General features: G+C 35.4%; 2 protein-coding genes across 2 annotated transcripts in view; both read right to left on the reverse strand.

The window, feature by feature from the left end:
• Positions 1-7,148, reverse strand: part of tws (twins) — a 31,684-nt gene extending 24,536 nt beyond the window's left edge. Inside the window, exon 1 of the mRNA XM_053763706.1 lies at positions 6,978-7,148. The gene's annotated coding sequence lies outside the window, so the exon portion shown is untranslated. The remainder of the gene's footprint in view (positions 1-6,977) is intronic.
• Positions 7,149-7,639: 491 nt separating this feature from the next.
• On the reverse strand, positions 7,640-15,572 carry LOC128680502 (uncharacterized). The gene is made up of 5 exons (XM_053763705.2): positions 15,295-15,572; positions 12,300-12,486; positions 10,628-10,942; positions 8,623-9,975; positions 7,640-8,341 (listed from the first exon to the last, which is right to left on the reverse strand). The coding sequence occupies exons 2-5, from the start codon at positions 12,480-12,482 to the stop codon at positions 8,102-8,104; spliced, it is 2,091 nt and encodes a 696-aa protein (XP_053619680.1). The 5' UTR covers positions 12,483-12,486; positions 15,295-15,572; the 3' UTR covers positions 7,640-8,101.
• Positions 15,573-16,437: the final 865 nt, after the last annotated feature.

Consider the following 16,437-nt stretch of genomic DNA (forward strand, 5'->3'; position numbering starts at 1 on the left):
TGACCACTGCAAAATGGCTTACTGCCACTGGGCCACTATCGCATTCAGCGAACAGCGAATTGTGCAGTTTGATGTCTCGTCGAATACTCGTCAATATATGCATCAATTTGGCATGCATGTTCACTGAATGTATTAGACAAATATGCCTTTGTATAAATCGATGAATTCAAGTTACGGACAAAATCCTACTCAGCTCGTAGTTTCAGTCTCTTATGAACCATTATCCTCGAGTTTATCTCGGAGCGAGATGCCTCCACGGTCATAAAAACTAAGGACGGACAGATCTAGGAAAAGAGACGTAGTTTCTGCTACTTTCTTTTACGATTATGCATATTTTACGATGGTTGATTAAATTTTTATAATTTAATTTTCTCTATAATATTAGTATGGGTACGGGCCAACACAGGAGTCGGGAGCCAGCCTTCGGGAGTCGGGACTCTACATATCCATTTGTCTGGTCATTCTTTCAAACTTGTTGAGATCATCGCGCGCAAAGCCTCTGTCTAGTCAACGGAGACATGGGAACATACTTATCAAATTAAATAGAAATCAGACAAATGTAAGTCCCCAACATGGTGCTTCCATTTATTTGACCTCGTCACTTCCTGATGAGTTCAGCGATGACCTTGCCCCTGACAGGTTAAGGTTAGAAATGGACGTGTGCCCAATGGGGACACTTACAATTCTGTTAGCATATGACGATTTAACACGTTATGTATACACCTAAGTAGTTACATTTCGCAGTAAACATGTTTTTGTTTACAAACTTGTCAACTAGGTAGCTGTAGGATGGACGGATTTATAATAGGCAGGCTTTCTTACGAGACAAGGTTAGCGGGTCGCCGACCTTGATATTACCTACTGTTTAAGTACCTATACCTATAACCAAACATTAGGTAGGTCATTACAACCTACTTTAATATGTCTCTATTTACATTGTGCATGTACATGTGTATCCTACCTGGCGATGCGCCTTTCTCGAAAGATTCGAAACAAGAATTTTCGTTGGTACCTAAATCTATAAACGTTACACCATCGGATTACTAAATATTTTTTGCCAAAATCAAGCCACCGCAATGGCATTACAGAAGCTGCCACCAAATTATACATATGGACTTTAATTACAGGTCATTTATTGAATACCTCGTTAGATTTAATGACCAATAAATACGATTTTAAAGACATTATTAGAAGAAACTATAGTTTGTCTACGTGACGAGCGGCGCGCGTGCACCAATTTTAAATACAGATATCTATATACTTACCTACCCAATTAAGGTATGTAATGAACATTTCAGATATTAATTTGTCCTCACAATAATGTATACCTAATACTGAAAAGATAGATCTAAGTAATCAATCTGTATGAACGAGATAAACTCACAAACTACCGGACGGATTTTCGCAAGATTTTCACCAAATTGCGTTTCCTGAGGAAGATTTAGTTTAGATGTATAATTTATTATGGTTTTACTCGAGGGAACCATTAGTTAGTTTATTTAAGGTATGGACAATAAACAAAATCTAAAATAAACAAGGTGGACTATCGCAGAAAAAATACATCAATTGAATCATTAGTCAATAAGGAATATTTTTTTACCGGAACTTGGCAATCAATACAGACGAGTGCACTTTATTTTTACACGACCTAGAAACTAGACGGACATTTGTATATACCTAGGTAGATGCAACGCACGCAATATGAATGTTGACGAGTAATTAGGAGCAAGACACACGGAACAGACGATAGAAAAGAAACGAGGAAAAGCAAAAATGCACTTTTAGTTTTGTTTCCTATTTCGTATCAATGGATATGTCGCAGTCATCTGGTTCAATCTGCCATCTGATTGGAAGGCTATATAGCCCGTTCATTAAACACTGGCATTTCATCAAATCAAAGGACAACTAGATAAATTGTTCAATTCATTGAACAAGTTCAACAAGTTGGCTGAATGTCATTTAGCCGTTTTTTTAAATGAGATACAGACGACATTAGGGTAACTATGAGTTCTCAACTTCAATGATAGCCTTCTTAAAAAAGAAACTGAACTAAATTAATTTTACGTCAGCCGTCTTCAAATGGCTAGCTTACGATAAGCCAATTGAACGTTGCTTGTTGATGCTAGTTCAATTAATAAACGGGGTATAGCTTTCCAATTAAATGGCTGACTGAGATTTCAGCACGTCTCCGTGAGGTAACGGGCGATCCAAGGGCGGGCAGTTATTTCGCACAGAGGATTGCCATAACGGTTCAAAGGGGTAATGCTGCCAGCCTTCCAAGTGGCGACGTGCTGGAATCTCTTTTTTATTTATAATTATAATTTTTAACAAATGCCCGGCTCCTCTCACATCGAACAATTTTTTGGCGATCGATCTTTGATAATTTCCACGTTTTTCCTTGCGTAAATAAATGCGTTACATGGCTAGACCAATTTTGTAATTGATAAAATGAAATTTTGAATATATACCTAGTTAATGACCTAGTGAATAAAATTAATGAATAGACCAGGTAAACGGCTACCGCAGGCAGAGCTGTGGGCAACAGTTACTACTAGGAACAAGAAAGTTTTCAGCTCATTTTTCTTAATGTTCAGGTTTTGTCAAAGGACATTATATGGACACTCATTACCACCTAACAGTCAACCATTATGTTATACAGAAAATGTGTGTATAATGTTACACCTAGTTGTGTTGTGCTGTGGTTGTACATCTCGCTCAACCCTTGCACTTAGTGTGTCTGAGCCCTAACAATGTCATAGTGATTGCAGCGGAGGTCACGGGTCGCTCCACGTTCGTCCAGCCAGACGAGTTTCTACCTACTACTAGTTCTAGTCATCATTGTAGTCGAAGAGCTAACTCAAAATATTTTTTATAAGCGATATTCATAATAAGTATAGTATTTTATAAGTTGAGAACACGTGGTCAAAGGCAGTTTCTTGTATGAATTTTAAAAAGCCCTATGATATAAGTAACAGATTCTTCGTCTCTCTTTCTCCACAGTCACTCATTTATACTTTACTAGCGGCCCGTCCCGGCTTTGTTCGGGTAAAAGCGTAATAAATTATACATCTAAACCTTACTCAGGAACGACACTATCTATTGGTGAAAACCGCATGAAAATCCGTGCAGTAGTTTTTGAGTTTATCGCGAACAGACAGACAGACGCGGCAGAGGACTTTGTTTTATAATATGCGAGGATTAATCTTTATTTCTATTGTTTTCCTGTTTTTACTTTTTATCGTGTTAGCTGTAAAATATTTGTAAGGGTTGTAGATGAGAATAAAAATAAACATGTATTTATAAATAACTAAGTATATGTAACTTATAAAATAAAAAATCATCTTCGTCACAACTCTCATGCTCGTTTGAGTACTAAGCTATAAAAAGTATATTTACTGATTTTATAGATGCGATATTGTGTTCCTGTATTTTGAAGCTGCTGTACAAAGACAGAAAATCGTCAACCCGATCAAGATCTGTGTCTAATGAATGTAAACAAAAATAAATAGGCCATTTCAAGCATTTCAATAGGGAATTTTGAAAAGATACTTACTTTATACATATGACCTATCTATCAAAAGAAGAAATTGACATAAAATGTCAAAATGTCTAAAAACAACAAAAAAAAAATGAAGAGTGAGTATCCTCAACTCTGTAGGATTGAAACACTGTAGGATTTTTTAATAGCTACATGTTTTACATACCTAGTATCTTTATTTAAAGTACTTCCATAACCATTCAATATAAGTAATTTATCTAAAAAAAAAAAAAAAGTCTCCTGGACTAACAGTCCACCATCGCCTTCTACTAGATCCATAATAGATGTTTGTACAGTCAACTGCACATCAACTTAAATTCATTACAAACTCGCCGCTGTTATCGCGCCATAGAAGTTCATGCAGGGTAACTTGATGTGCTGTTGACTGTACTAATCTAATATACACGGAAGTACTGTGGAAACACCTGCCGAAGGCGAAGGACCATGTAAGAGCATAGTAATGTTTCCATTTAATACGATTTCTGTTTATGTCATACCCTTTGAAGTTAAGTATGAGGAAGGATGAAGGTTAGAGAAGCCGATCGTATAGCTGTGATTAGGGTAACGATAACTATGTTACTGCCATGTTGAACCCTATTTGTAATAACAATAACAGTAACTATATTATTATTAAAATAAATATTCAATTCGTTTTGAGCATTAAAGAAATATGTACCTACATATATACGCTAGTATAATATCATTTCGATATTTTCCGTGGATTTATCCGTGCTCACCTTTTACCATTACCAAGCGACACACACAGTCATCATCACGCTCTCAGCTGACGAGGCGGGTGTCAGGATTAGGATTATTAATTTAAAAAAAAAATTGATTTAAGTACTTTAATTAAGGTTTTCGGACTCCACTCATAATATTGAACCACCAGATCTTCGAATATGCCATCTAGATTTTATAAAATATACTTTTTCTCGATGGATCTTGTGTACCTATATCTGTTGGCATGGTTAAGGTAAAGTACGATTTCTTAAAAAAATAAATAAATATTTTGCATTACTATTTACGTGTTACTCAAAAAAACTCTAAAAATATAAATTATATTTTCGCGGCACATTAAGTACTTCCACAGAAATAAGCTACCTGACCATGAATAATATTTCAGCAGAAATCGTTTTTTGCATTAAAAAAACTACAACAGGCACAAATGTTTTATACCGGGCACATACATAGCTGATTGGGCACTAATTACAAGTTCCATTCATATTTCTGTAGGAGATACTTTCTAGCTGGAGTACCGCACACACTATTTACTTACTAGGTGTCGCTCTACATTCAATGTTACTCATTCTATACGATAATATGTTGAAAGGTTCTAACAAAACCCAAAACTATTCAAAAGGGCACTCGGGATACGGCAAGTTTATACTGAAACCATATACAAAGTTGTACACATTGATGAGAATATTTAAATAAACGAATTTCTTGGTTAGGTACCGCGCATAAGGCCTGTAGTCCACCGTTTTGATTTGCCTCAAAGGACTAGAATAGGTACATCGTATTCAACTGAATATACCTAGGTACATGTGTTTTGGATTTGAGACAGTTTCGTTGAAAATTCGTGTCTGACGCAAAATGTGTATTTCTCAAAATAATGTGTTTATTTACAAAAAGAAGTTCCCCCCTGTCGCTTCTGTATGTCTGTGTGAACGCGACAAACTCTAAAACTATGTAGATAACTACGTACGTACAATGTTTGTTACCTCTTCACGCTCTATCTACAACGACAATCTTCTTGAAATTTTGTATACTATATAGTTAATATAAATATAAATAAATACATTAGGACAAATCACTCAGATTGAGCTAGCCCCAAAGTAAGTTCGAGACATGTGTTATGGGATACTAACTCAACGATAAACATCCAAGACCCGGGCTAATCAGAAAAAGATCATTTTCCATCATGACCCGACCGGGGATCGAACCTGGGACCTCTCGGTTCAGTGGCAAGAACTTTTCCACCGAGGTCGTCGAAAAATATGGAGGGACAATACAAGGGTGCCTTTTATCCCGGAAATTCACGCGGGTGAAAATTAAATAAATCGAGGACCCCAATGGACAGACGCGGGCGGAGTCGCGAGCAATGCCTCAAACAAAACAAACAGTGACGCTCTATTGGGTAAAATAATGGAGATCCCGGTTAGTGATCTAAAACAATTCAATTGAATAATGGCTGCCTGTCACTAGATTGATCTGTTTTGAACCGGTTCTAACCGGTAAATACTTAATCGATGCAATTTCCATCGTTTCAATTATATGGACATCATTAGATAACACGATGTCAAGTACATACTACCTACCTACCTATTATTAGCTACATAAGTATTTGTTTGCTGTGTGTCAGTCACAAGCAAGCAATACATATTGAACTAAGTAATAAAACAAGAATTAGATCAGACCTAATTCTTGTTTTATTACTTTCGTCGCCCGTGGCATACAGACCTACCTACACCCGACCTTAACTTTCTCAAGGCAATCGCCTTATTTGCTCTAAGGCTCTGCAAACCCGCACACTAGCGCCACCATTACATTTTTATCAAATTCTTTTATTTGTTTATGGTACCTAGATAAAGGATTTTATTAGAAAGTATTACACCAGCTCCACACTGTAGCCGAACTCAAGACACGTATAGATGACCATTACTTAAGTATAAGTAATTAGTACGAGTGCTTTTATTTGCCGAAATGAAAAACCAGCAATGTATACCGAATCCTTCAAAGTTTGGCAAACTGTTCGACGACAGTGTGAAGCTGGCATAAAGCTATACGTTTCCGAACTATCGACGCGATTGCATGAACATTGCGTAATTAGAATGAGTGCTTTTATTTATCGGAATGAAAAACCAGCAATGTATACCGAATCCGCGAAAGTTAGGACAGTGTTCGATGACAGTGTGGATTAGATTCGCACAAAAATTGTTTCGTAAGGATAATTTTGACGAGAAATCGGTTGATCACACTTCTGGATGGTTTGTTCCAGAGATTCCCTTATTTTTTGCTCAGAGAATGTATTATTTAAGAAGCCGATTCAATTTTAAAAGTACTCTTAAAGTTAAACTATACTTTAAAAGTTTGTAAGTGTGTACTTTAGTCTTTTGATTTGAAAATATAGATTTTTGCAATGAGCCATGAAACAAGGGCTAAATTTAAATATTGGCTTACGATTAAAATGCGTAGCGGATTTTTTTATAATAAACGGGTATATAAACACATACACGCACGTTTTACGTTTTTCAACACGTGCGAGTGTTTTGTTTTTAAGTCACACTAAAACCTCAACTAAAACACGAGGTTTTGAGTACAATGTCGAACAAGTGTGTATTAAAAACATTGGTAAGTACGCTTAGGCACATACAGTTATTTTAGATACTTATAATACGACTTATTCACTTAGCTAATTAATCATATAAAATGGACTCGCCTAAAAGCTCACAGGAAAGAATACACAGAAAGTCTGCAAACACAGAGCACTCCACACAAAAACACAAGTTTTTCACCACTGTCACTTGAAAAATGCCGGGAAAAGTTCGTACGCGGAACTAATCGCATCTGTCATTCGGATCGCGTGTCGCTTGAATGGACAACAATACAACAATGCGAACGTCTCAACTCTCAATACTCTGTGAGTAAACATTTGTCGAGGTTATCATATCGGTTCTATTGAACGCTGATTACTGTAGCGCCATCTAGCGCGTCGCTTGATAAATAATCGTGCACGTTTTTCTATCAGCCATATTTATTATCTATAGAAGACTTTATTGCAGAGTTCGACGACAGTATAAGCCTACATAATACCCGCACACAATCGCCGAACTCGGACAGATGCTGACGCGAATGCATGAACATTGCGTAATTTGAATATGCGCGCACTTTTATTTATCGCAATAAAAAACCAGCCATGTATCCCGAATTCGCCAAGCTTGTGCAAAATGGTGTAGAGCCGGCATAAAAAGCAGGAATTATTAAAGTTTTTAAACACGCCAGGCTCATTGTATTTGTAGAAAGAATGAATGATTGCTTATAAAGAAAGTTATTTTTATTATCGCCTAATAATATAAAATGTCAGGAATGTTAAAAAACTAATTAAAATCAACTATTTATTTAAAATTACAACAATTTCAATGATTAATACTTAAGGATACAGTCTTGAAATTATAATTAAACCGATTTTAAAACATGTAACATAAAAACTATAACTTGTACTCAGATATTTTTTATAAATTTTGATTTGGATTTTTTGTTGAAATTATTAAGAATAATTATAATAAAATGATTACTTAAATTCTTATGAAATAGTATTATTAGTAGTAGTCTTAAGTACATTAAAATAGAAAATAAGATCCATTATAAAATTTTACTTAAACCTAGTTGGTCCATTACGGATTAAAAATGTTGGCCGCAAAAACTAAAAAACACACAAAACTTAAAAAACAGCCATAAATTAGAATGTAACGAAAAATAAAACAATTTTGATATTTTTTCCAACAATTGGAAATGTAACTACCAGCCAGGTATAAAAAGATAAATTGAAAAAAGAATAACATTTCAATCATCATCATCATCAAATGCAGAGAACATACCACTCCTAAAAAGCATATGTAAGAATAAGGCTTCTATGCCAGCGGCTCTTCTCCTCTGATTCTGTATTATAGGCAGATATTGATGCAAGCGAGCCATCATAGCCCTCTTGACCTCCTTATGGGAGATGCTGAGGAGATGGTTGTTGATGTCGCCCTCACTGACGGCCAAGTTGCAGTAGCCGCAATGCAGGACCGCTGGCTGGACCTGCAATTAAACTTATACTAAGCATATCTCTCATTTGAGTGTTTGCCTAGTTCATTCAGGGCTGTAACATCGAGAAGCCCGTAGTACAAAATAAACCGTATAATTTTTAGATGTCTGCTCTCCTCATGCTAATGTTACCCAGTTAGTCTTAAAGAGAATTTACCTGGAGGATTTACCTGCAAGCTATACAGACTTATGAACACACAGAATCTTATTCTTCATTTTTTTACAGTACTTATACATAAATATATAAAAAACAGGTTAATTAAACTTGAAGGTACCTCTCTAATAAATTCATCAGGAAAGGAAGTCACCACCATAGTTGTTTGCATTTTCTCCCTATGTTCGTGTTTCATTTTATGAATATCCACATCATGTAAACTCAAATTGACCCTGCAGACTTGGCACCTCAGCCTACTGCTGTGCCGCGTGAACATGAAGAAACTGAACACATTGATGCAATACTTCAAATTAATTATTATATCGTAGAAAGTCATATTTTCCACTTGGTTAAATTGCTCGACAAACTCCATCATGGGGACTCTACGTGTAACGGCAGCCAGGCCCCGCTCGGGCGCTTCGTTTCGAGAAGGCCTTCGTGATCGATTCTTATGCCCTTTCCCGGTAACATGATTCTTTATTTGCTTCAGCGAAACCGTCAAATTCACGCCGCAAACCCCACAGTAATATAAGTTATCTTTCAATTCCAAGTTATGTTTTTTGGCATAATCAATCATTTCACTGTTGTCGTCGACATTCGCACTGGCTTCACCTTTCTTCATCATCACAGGCTCGGAGAATAGTTTAGTATTTTTTGACTCATCCTTATACTGATTTAGATCAAACTTTTCAGTTTTAACTTTGTGATCTTCAATGTGTTTGATGATGAAATCGTAATTGAATTCGAGATCTGTTTTACAATTTTTGCAGGTAGCTATTGAAGACTCGAAATTTATATTCACACCTTGTTTTGTCAATTCGTTAACAGATTCCAGTATTTTGTCTTTATTATTGTTGAGATCAACATTTTTTTTATCTTCAACATTTTCTTCATTCAAATCTTGATTGTTTACTTCTGAAGCATTATCATTGGAATTGTCAAAGGTGTTTATGTTGGCTTTCATTTTAGCTAAATGTTGTTCGTGCAATTTTAGCAACTTCAAATGATGATTAGAGGCAAGGTGCAAGGCTTTACCTTCCTTGACATCAACTTCACAGATAATACAATATGGGTGTCCTAAATCAGAAATGTAGTTATCAGCGTTCATGACCTCACGGAATCTTTTATCAACGTCGTAAGGGTCTTGGGCCCCAGAATTTTTATCTATGGCATTATTTTTCGTATCTTTCTTAACTTTCGAATTTTCGATATCTATATTCGGGACTGCATTAAGCTTATCTGTGTCCTCTTTGATTGTTTCTTTAGGTTTTTCATTATCCTTCTTGGAATCTACGCTAACTGGTTCTATCTTCTTTTCTTCAGTGATATTTTCGTTTTCATCTATAATGTTATTGGTTGTTATTTTACTCTCATCAAGTTTAGTCTTATGTTCTGTAGAGTTGAAATGAGATTGTTGGGTGTCTTGGAGGAACTCTTCGTTGCAAGTGAGGCATTGAATGTATCTATCGTCAACCTGAAATATGCAAAGAAAATATCTAAGTAATAAAACTGATATATGGCTGACCTCGACAGAGATTTGTGGAAACAGGAAGGGGAGGCCTTTGCCCAGCAGTGCGACACAACAACAGGCTAGATAACAATAGACAATTTGTCGTATAATTCATCCCTTTTCATTATTATAATAATTAAGAGCCGGTGATCGAAACATTTCATTTCTGTACCTAAATTAAGCAGAGAGAAAGAGGGAGGGAGGGGGAGAGAGAGAGAGAGAGAGAGAGAGAGTAGTTTTCACCTGCTTCCATGTAAGATGTAACATCATGAGGAAACCTGCACGCACACTGGTTAATTATTTTCTTCATTAGTGTATGCGTCTACTAGCCTGTAGGTGGCGTAAGTCATGTCAGATGTCTTTAGGCGAGTTGTATAAAATCACCACACCAGTGTTAGCAATAACAATAACACGACACTCAATAAGAAAGAAAGACTATAGTTTGAACATTTTTGTTACTTAAACATACCAATTCTACTGGGTGGAGTTCGATGAAATATAGGACACCGGTAAATATAAAAAAACCTGAAACAGTACATCTGGTAATTTTTATCCCGAAATTCTTATGCGAGCGAAGCCCCGGGATGTAGCTAGTACTCACATAACATAGCCTTACCTTCCTATATATCGACTTCCCATCACCAAATTCAACCCTGCACTGAATCAGTCTGATAATATGTTCCTTCTCGCTCTTATGAATATTCTCGAATACAAAATCCTTGCTGCACACGACGCAAGTTTGTCCGTGAAAGCCGTTCCAAGCTTTTTCAGTTATGGCAATATTATTATAAGCCACTACGGCGTTGCCATCTCGCCTGAGGAGTTGTTGACCATTGGTGTTTATATGGTCGGGCTCGGTTACGTGCAAACCAGCTTTGCTTGCAGTTGGAAAAAGCAAGTTGCAGAATACGCAGTAATAACCGTTTGGGACCTGAAAGGAACAAAAGAAAGTATGCATCTATCTCTTTCATGTGGGGCGTGTTCCAGTTACATTGGAGGCTATGGCGACTCAATGTCCAAGACAAAAGTAATAACCAAATCAAATCATAATGTGCATGTGTACATAATATTTATTTTGTATTGTCAAATCCCAATCCCAACTAATATTATAAATGCGAAAATAAGTTTGTTACCTCTTCACTCATTATCTACTGGACCGATTGTTATGAAATCAATCAAATTTGGTACACGGGTAGAAAAAAACCTGGAATAACACATAGAGTATTTTTTATCCTGAAATTCTCATGGGAGCGAAGCCCCGGGGCGCAGCTAGTATGTAAATAAATGAAATTGATAAAAATGTGATGGCGGCGCTAGTGTGCAGGTTTGCCGGGAATTTCCCTAGTAACGATTACAATGTCAGAGTATAAATGTGACTTGATACAATTAACAAACATCAGCCTATCGATTATTAGAATTTGCAGATTGTATAGTTTACTTTTACATTAAGTAATGAGAAATCATAATATTTATTTATGCCTATTTAAACATTCATAGATTACGGATCATTAAACTACCACTAGAGTGGTTGCGCATACGCAATAGGGTCATACGAGACATGGCGATACACTCTCGGCTGTTGATATGCAACAATAGGCATTCTCAAGGACAGTTGACGTCAAGAAGGCGGCCGGTTGTGAAACCACAATTTAAAATTTTGTTTTCCTACGCTATCTCTACTTTGCGATGGTACAGCCCTGAATGGTGGTTGTACCAGAAGGCCTAGCACGAAACATGTACAACAACACGTAGCACGTTACTTGGTCCACATGCCGTCTTTTTCCCATATCGTGTAAAAAAAGTGAATGTGTCGGCCAATGCCGTGCTACGTGCTCATGTTTCATAGTAGCCCCCCAGGAATACAAAAGGATAAAAGAGAGATTACAGATTCAACTGACATTATATTAGTCTTACTCAAGTCAATTCCCTTGGACGAGCAACGCTCTTGATGATATTATTTCTATTTTTTTGCTCGCAACTCCGCCCGCCTCCGCCTATGTTTTACCTGAGGTCATTATCTATATCTATTCAACATTTCATCGAAATCGGCCCAGCGGTTTAACCGTGACAGGCTTGCGGATTTATTAGTATGTAAGTGTGGATTTATCTTATTTTTACCAACAATTACTTCACAGTTAAAACTGTATAAATAGGTATTACACATATAGGTATATTGTCTCAACTGCTGGGCAAAGGTCTCACTTCGCTTGCACTTGTGTTTATCTAAACTAATACAATGCTCGACTAATCTCAATCATAAATAATTAGGTAGATTAAAATGTAAATACCTTTCGGATACCGTTTCCCTCGTGTCCTTCAGCAAAGGGCGTGGCGTCCAAAGCCTTTATATGTACAGGCTTGGAGACATGGGCATCGGCCTCCTGGATGCTCCTCAAATGACACTCACACGGCAGGCAATACATCTCTATAGCGCTCGTTATCACACCGTTCCTCCATAGTTTCGACAACATCGTTCTTTAATGAAAAAGTAGAAAAAGACATTGTTATTTGTAATTAAAATACATTGTAAAATGGATAAGTCGATAATCACATGCGATGTTCATTACAATGAAAAAGTGTTACTTTTGAGTAGTGAGATTGACTGATAAGTTATCTTGGAATAGACTCCTGGGGGCTTACCATCATCTCTAAACGCGAATCACATTACGACCTAAACTGAACTGCATCGCAAATTCGTACCATAGACTTAATTTTTAGTATGAATGCTATTCATTTTAGGTTCCTAAATTGAACTGAGTTGCATTGGAATCGTTCTGTAAAAGTTGATGGTAGGCCTGCTGCAAGATTCGATGAAATACCGTTTGTAAGACACGTTGCTATTTAAATTTTGTAGGAACTTTTTAAAACTTATATGAACACTAGTGGCACGTCCCGGTTTTGCTCGGATGGTATAAAAAATGGATACAACCAACTGTCATACCTGCTGAATATACAAATAAAATTTCATCAAAATTGGTCGACCCGTTTCGGGGTGGTATGGCAACTAACACTGCTACACGAAATTTTTATACCTATACTAGCGGCCCGTCCCGGCTTCGCTCGGTTAAAAAAACATAATAAATTATCCACCTAAACCTTCCTCAGGAACCACACTATCTATTGGTAGTTTTTGAGTTTATCGCGAACAGACAGACAGACGCGGCAGAGGACTCTGTTTTATAATAAGTGTTACGACGAAACCTTTTGTCTAGCCACACTTCGTGGTTTAGTCGTAATACATTTATACATGCATATAAAGATATAAAAATAATGTTTTCACAACGAGCATAGCCGGGGCGGGTTAGTAGTACATGAATGTTATGAAATATTATTACAAAACTGGTCAAAATAAAGCAGTATTAATGTAGTATGTAGTATATAAATCCAATAACAATAATATATTTCCTATCAGCAAAGGTATTGATATGTAATCCAATAAGAATTCTAGGAACTACTCACTACCGCGAATGCTAGACGACAAATTATTAGGTATAAGTGCTACAGCAGTGAAAGTCAAATCATTTATACAGAAACTAGTTGGTACATGCGGCTCCGTCCGCCCGCAAGAAAAGAAAAGAAAGAAGTGACTCTCCACCCTTTCAACTATTACAGATAGTAACTGAGATTCCTATAGTCCGCCGTTGTACAGCACATCAACCTATCAAAATTCATTGCAAACTCGCCGCTATTACCGCGCCATAGAGTTTAATGTAGAGTAACTTGATATGCTGTTGACTGTACATGTATTTTTTTTTTTTAATTATCAACTTATTTTTCGAAAATTGTGATTAAATTTTATTTAGAACTTTATATATATATAAAATAATACAAGATTAATAGATAAATATATTAGTAATAATAGATAATAGATAATAATACAAGATTAAGAAAAATAGTATTTAATATAAGTCTAAATGTGATGATGATACAAATATTTTTATATTTCTTATGCTCCTTGAAAAATAAATCGGTTGTCGATATTAGATATACCTATATTTTTTAATTTGTGTTTATTTGTAACTAGCTATTGCCCGCGACTTCGCTCGCGGCAAAAAGTAGCCTATGGCACTCCAGCTGTCCAACAATCTCCACACCAAAAATCACCTCAAACAAACAAACACACTTTCACTTTTATATATAGGTAGTTAGTTTAGCTGGACCATTCTCACTTTTCTTCAGGTGTTCCATTTTATATTTCCTATACCTAGTTTAGATGAACTGTCATAGTTCTCCGTCTGGTATTCCAGTTTTCAAAATCATGTATAACCCTATGTGTTGCCAAGGCATAATAGCTATATAAAAAAAGTTTAATTCTAATCTGTCCAGTAGTTCTGGAGATTAGCATGTACAATCAGACAGACATACAGACAAACAGATTTTTCAAATTCTTACTCTATTACTATGACTCAATCACCTAATTTTGTTGATATTAAATGTACAGACTTATTTTCTACTGTTTTATTATACAAATACTGATAACTTTCTTGTAAGAAAATAAGTACATATAAATTAAAATTAATACAAAATATACATTGACTATACATTAGCTTAATATTCAAATATTAACTCAATATTCAACCTACTTGGTGTGAAAAACAAGAATTTATTGTTGCCTAAATTACAATTTAGATTACTTGATTAAAATTAACACAATAACACAATGGTCAGCCTTTTGTACTTAAATTTTACAAAGTAAATATTGCAATAGTAAAATAAACAAAGACAGGATGTGATTGTAATGAGCATGTTTATCTGCAAATTCCTGCATTGATAGCTGCATTCAGAAAAATACTATCAGCTTTTTGTTTGATCTTCAACTTTATCTACTCAGAAAATCTTGAAATTAGTTTATAATAAATTAATCATTAGCAAAATATAAATAAACTAATATTGCCTTACAGGCAAGTTTATTTAAAGTTTTTTTTATGTACACAACATTACAACATAAACAATAAATAAATAAGTTTTTTACGACACCAAAATAATGGAAAAGGCTTGTGACAAAGAAACTAAAAGCTGTTGATTCGTTTTTGTACAAGTACCTACACCAAGTACATACTTAATGTATGAAGTTAGTAAAATGCTGGGTAACTTAAAGAATACGATTCACCATTCAAAATTCCTAATTGATGTTGAATTAGCAAATTACTGATCCATGGAATGTCCACGCAACAAGGGACGGCGAAAATTGTAAAAAAAATAAACCATTTATTTTTATATTATAAATACCTACCTACCTTATGGATAATAGTACAAGTTGTTCGGTTAAGTTAAATATCTTACCTGCAAGATTCTTGATGTGGAAATAAAGAACTTTCGATGAATAAACCGCCGACAAGAAAATAAGTGGGAACTACGTACCACTTTCAAGAAAATAAAATGAATGCAAATGCAAAAATATTTTATGAAATCCTGAACACGTTCAATGCACAACGTTCGGCGGAAAACGGACTACAATGGAATACCCGCTCAAAGATAAAAATAAACTATTCATTATTGCCATTTACAAAATAAAAAGCAGCATAGAGTTATCACAAAGGTGCCCATTCAAGGCACTCTGCTCCACGGGTTTATCTCAAATAATCTCGATCAGACGTAGACGTAGACCACAGATATATACAGCTTGGCAAAAAAGAGTTTGTACCGGTGACAGGTGGTACTAAATAGTATGAATAATGGCAACACTATTTTGCTGTCATATAGACTAGTACATACGGCGCCAACGTTCGTTTTGGTTTTTTAGTTTTGGTGTAATTGAAAGTTTTAACTGACAAATTCGTAAAATAAATATAGAAACATGAATAAAACTATCCGGAGCAGTGGCAGGAAGGTAATTCATAGTGTTCTTGCATTGTTTGGCAGAACAAGAAGCTGGAGAAATTATGCATCCAATTGATGATGTTTATAGACAAACAGCCGAAATGACAGATATTTATTTATTATGACATTATTATTTATTCATAGAATATAGTAATAAAACATTGTTTTAAAGATTTTAAGTACTAAGATACTAAATTATTGTGAAAAGTAGATTTCAACTTCAACGCAATTTGGAGGTTATGTTTTGCAAATTTGAAGTGGCACGCTTACTAGGACAAAGTGAGATTGATCTTTTAAATTTTTTAAAAAATAAATATAATTGTGTGAGAATACTATTATTCTCACACAATTATATTTATTTTTAGGTGTTAGCAAATACTGTCCGAAATATAGAAAAATAAGGTGTTAGAAATAATATTACTAGCTTTAATTTTGTTTTAAATGATTTTTGTAGATGGCAGCTCAGCACGAATTTGAAAGTATCACAGTTGAAAATTGGGCAAATTCATGCAGACATGTGATAAAAATTGAAAAAGAGTATTTCGAGAGAGGCAGAACTTTGTACACCGATATAGAACGATTAGTTATTAATGTCAATGATGACAG

This window comes from Plodia interpunctella, chromosome 24 (genome assembly GCF_027563975.2).
Source record: "Plodia interpunctella isolate USDA-ARS_2022_Savannah chromosome 24, ilPloInte3.2, whole genome shotgun sequence".
Taxonomy (NCBI): Eukaryota; Metazoa; Arthropoda; class Insecta; order Lepidoptera; family Pyralidae; genus Plodia; species Plodia interpunctella.